The sequence below is a fragment of the Phaseolus vulgaris genome, chromosome 4, assembly GCF_000499845.2.
Source record: "Phaseolus vulgaris cultivar G19833 chromosome 4, P. vulgaris v2.0, whole genome shotgun sequence".
Taxonomy (NCBI): Eukaryota; Viridiplantae; Streptophyta; class Magnoliopsida; order Fabales; family Fabaceae; genus Phaseolus; species Phaseolus vulgaris.
Genome location: NC_023756.2, coordinates 23,951,879 through 23,955,905, shown reverse-complemented (window position 1 = coordinate 23,955,905; position 4,027 = coordinate 23,951,879). Strand labels below are relative to the sequence as shown.

The window sequence follows — 4,027 nt, the reverse complement described above, 5'->3', positions numbered from 1 at the left end:
TTGAGTTGAAATGTTTTAGAAGTCTTCTTATTCTATCTTTCGAAATTAAAACATACAAACTTTCAATTATATCATTTGACTGTGAATAAATTATATTAGAAGAAATTAATCACTTGAGATATTATTTATTATTTTTTTTATCACTAATCTTATCAATATTATGATAACAAAATTGTTAGAATATATATATTTTTTTTAATTTTGAATTAAGTAATTCTCTTCTTGTTGAGTTTTTTTTTAAAACACGAAAGGATATCCATATAAATTCAAACACCTAAACGATAGATTCAAAGACCAAAACTAAATTTTGAACTAAAAGATCTTCAAATAAATTTTCAATAAAATAAAAATAATTTCAAATCTTACAAGTATCATTTTTGAAATAAAAATATTTAAATATAAACTAACGAATTTCATTCACTACAAAGCCCGGAACTTTTAAAAACTTAGGCGCCAAAACAAATATATAAATTTTCCCCAATTTCCCCTTAATTCTCTCAGAACAGAACTCTCTTTGCATCAAATGTCGACGCTCTTCATCGCTCTCCAATGCTGCCAATGCTCCACCATGCAGGCACATTTTCTCTCTCTCTTTTCTTCTCTCATTCTCATTCTAATTTTAATTTTAATTCTAATCTCATTTTTCTAGTGAATGTGTTCAGGTGAAGCAGAAGAAGAAGAGCAGCAACAAATGGAATTGCGCCGTCTGCAACCAGAAGCAATCTGTTCGAAGAGTCTTTGCTCAGGGATTCATGGCCAAGGACGTTCGCAAGTTCGTTCAGGACTTCAACATGTCGCGCAAGTCCTTCGATGACGGTGAATGGCCTCTCGCCGGAACCCTAGATCCGGTACCGGAAATATCGAACGGCGAAGTGAATCGCCAAAAGAGGAGGAACGATTGGTCCGCGTACCTCGACCAAGAGGATTATCACACTCTCGAGGAGCAACAACTTGATGGTGATGGTTTGTTTTTCGACTCTTATATGCAGTAAATTTGTGTTCTAAATTTTTGAAATTAGTTTTTTGTTAAATTTTATTTATTTTCTCGCCTTAGTACTTCATATAAATATGTTATGGCTTTGTTCTAAATTGTGTTTTTGCGGTTGTGATTGTCACCATTGCGGTTGTACAATTTGAAACTTTTTGCCTGTGCCAGACATGAGAAAGAATCATACAAGTATTTTAATTATTGGTTTATCTTTTAGGACTTATACATAAGAAAGAACTATACAATTATTCTAATCATTGGTGTATCTCGTTTATGTAATCTCCTACCAATGCACAAACCATGAGGTACCTCTTTTACTTTTTTTCAACATTTCATACCACCACACTATTTGACAGGTGAGACTTAAAAATTAAAATTAAAATTGGAAATTGTTGTGAATGAGATTACACTTCTAAATTAAAATAATAATTGAAATTTGCTTTGAATGAACTGCAGCAGTTTGTATGACTGAAATTTGGTGGTTGCTGTTCTGGACAGCTCTCCAAAAACAATATTATATGGTCATAATTGTGATTGCTGCTCACAGATTCAAACCATATTGGGAAAATTTAAAAAGAATAAATTTTTGGATTTAATTGAGAGTTAAATGATTATATAATCAGTGTAAAATGGTTTCACGTGATCGTCCAATCCCATATCATTCTTGGTAAGACTTGTGATTATGGTAAAAGTGAATAAAATCCTTTTTTCTTTAATTTATTCATTCTTTTGCTATAAACATTTTTACAGAAAATGTCTAATACTGAATATAAATTAAACTGAATTTTAAATAGAAGTTTAATAATATTAATTGTAATATATATGATGTTATATTTATATTGATTTTTAACTGGTCTTATAGTGATTACATCTAAAATTAAACTCCAAATTGTGATGGATTAAATTGATCAGATGATTGTGAAAGGCTTATAGTGACTGAGTTGGAGAAGGGTATGTTAAAAAAAAGCAGGGTGACGAAGAATACTGGTGCAGGAAGTGACAAGTTTTTGAAGAAGACCCTTTTCTATAACTCTCAAGGTGCCTATTCTTTTATTTTACATGTTTTATATTTCAATTTAGTAATGGTTCAGAGCATAAAAAAACAGCAAATTTTGTAATTTTCTTATTCCATTTGGAGCACTATTCCACAAAAATAAAAAAAATTTATATATAATAAATGTTCATCCATGTCTTTTTTTTTTAAATTTCAGATAATTTTGTGATAATATTTTAATTTATTAATCAATTCATTATATAACTTGGACAATATATGATTTATGTGGTTTCACATTGCTGCAGAGGATCCAGTGAGGGTTACATCTTTAATTGAAAACAAGCCAAAAAGAAAGAATGATTTGACAGCATATGATAAGATGACTCAAAAATGCAAACAATCAAGGACTGAGATAGCCTCCAAATGGAACGTTTACCTAACAGAGTATGATGATAATTTAGATTTTGAATTAAATAAAGGCTTTGACCTGGATAAAAATGCAGCTCCATGTGATAAGAGTGTCTTAGAGACTATAGCTAGTGAAAGGGTGGAAGATGATATTCACCCAGATTTTATGTGAATTGTATCATAGTATTAATATTGTGTGCAGACTAATTATTAGGCAAAATCACTACTTCATCCATTGAATATAACAGAACATCCTGATCCTTTTATTTTGTGCCTATTTGTAATACTAGGTTTGTATCAGAGCAGTGTTTATTGTCTAGAGTTTCTCCAGTAACCAAGATAGTGTTAGTGTTTGATTGATTTATTCAAACAATGATTCATTGATATTTTTTATTCTGAAATATCCATTTTATGATTTAGGAATATTTTATTGTGATAATGAATAGTTTGTAGGAAACAATGTAAATAAAGTATGAATGTGGTAAGAAAGGACAACTTTTATTACTTATTTAGACTAGATAATATCCTAAATATTATTTATTTAGAATAGATACATGTTATTTATTTATATAGTAAATGATACATGTTCATGCCTGTCGATCAGATTGTTCTTCGTGCGTAGTTTCCAGTTGCGTATTAAGGACTCCTTCGTCTTTGTTCCAAATCTTCACCCTTCGCCGCTGTGAATACCTGAAACAGAGAGAACAAAGGGTGCCCTCGCGGTTGTTTGCACTCTGACGCTCAAGTCAGTACTGGCAGAAAACACCGTGCACCTCCGTATCAGAACACCACAGACACAGTGTTCAGAAGATGCGTAATTGAATTCTAACTGTTTTCTCTCTTGTTCTCAAGTCACTCGTGCATACAATATGAAAGCGTAAAAACGTCAAGAGTGTCAAAACGTACCTCTCTAAGCCTTTCAGAGAGGCTTATATACCTTTGGCTTCAGTGCTTCTGCCATGTGTCTCCTTCTGACTTAAGAGTAACTGTACCGTCCCGTACCCGGGCGTTGACAAAGTCAAGGTCAAAGTCAGCGTCAAGGTCAAAGTCAACATAAGGCGTCGCCTAGGTGAGGCGACACCAAGTGCAAGCATCACCAAGGCGAGGCGTCGCCAAGAGGAAGCGTCGCCCAGATAAGACGTTGCCTAGAGAAGGCGTCGCCAAGTTAAGGCGTCGCCAAGGTAAAATGTCACCAGGGCAAGGCATCCACAGTGTTGCTCCCCGATACCCATGGGTAGGAAAGACCATGGAGGGAGTGGCGCCATGGGAAGGCCTCAAACCCCGATAACCCGGGGTAGCAATAAAGGGAAGAGAAAGGTGGCTTCAAGGCCATAGTACTAGCGCCAGTGGAGAGCAATCTGACTCGCGAAGTGCCCATGTCACCTTAGAGGGGCCCTTGGGATAGATACGACTCATGAGGAGGGTCACGCCCAGGGTAGCCAGGTGCAGGGTACGAGAGGAAGGTAGATACGCTCTCAAAGCGAGTGACTAGATGTTTGGGGGCATGAGCTGGCACCCAAAAAGTCACCCCTTGCGCCAGATGCACTCCAAGGAAGGAGGGCTCACACGACGAAATACCCCTAAGTTGGGTCACGCTGCTGTGAGGCCCTCCACGTGTAATAACAGCCAAGTCAGAA

The 4,027-nt window shown here is 35.5% G+C and overlaps 1 protein-coding gene across 2 annotated transcripts; it reads left to right on the top strand.

Annotated features, from left to right (window-relative positions):
• The first annotated feature begins 446 nt into the window (after window positions 1-446).
• On the top strand, window positions 447-2,813 carry LOC137837467 (uncharacterized). Of its 2 annotated transcripts, none has more exons than XM_068646453.1 (4): window positions 447-574; window positions 663-957; window positions 1,901-2,026; window positions 2,288-2,813. In XM_068646453.1, the coding sequence occupies exons 1-4, from the start codon at window positions 524-526 to the stop codon at window positions 2,560-2,562; spliced, it is 747 nt and encodes a 248-aa protein (XP_068502554.1). In that variant the 5' UTR covers window positions 447-523; the 3' UTR covers window positions 2,563-2,813. The 2 variants fall into 2 exon arrangements, with proteins under 2 accessions (XP_068502554.1, XP_068502553.1); XM_068646452.1 differs by having other exon boundaries at window positions 663-963.
• Window positions 2,814-4,027: the final 1,214 nt, after the last annotated feature.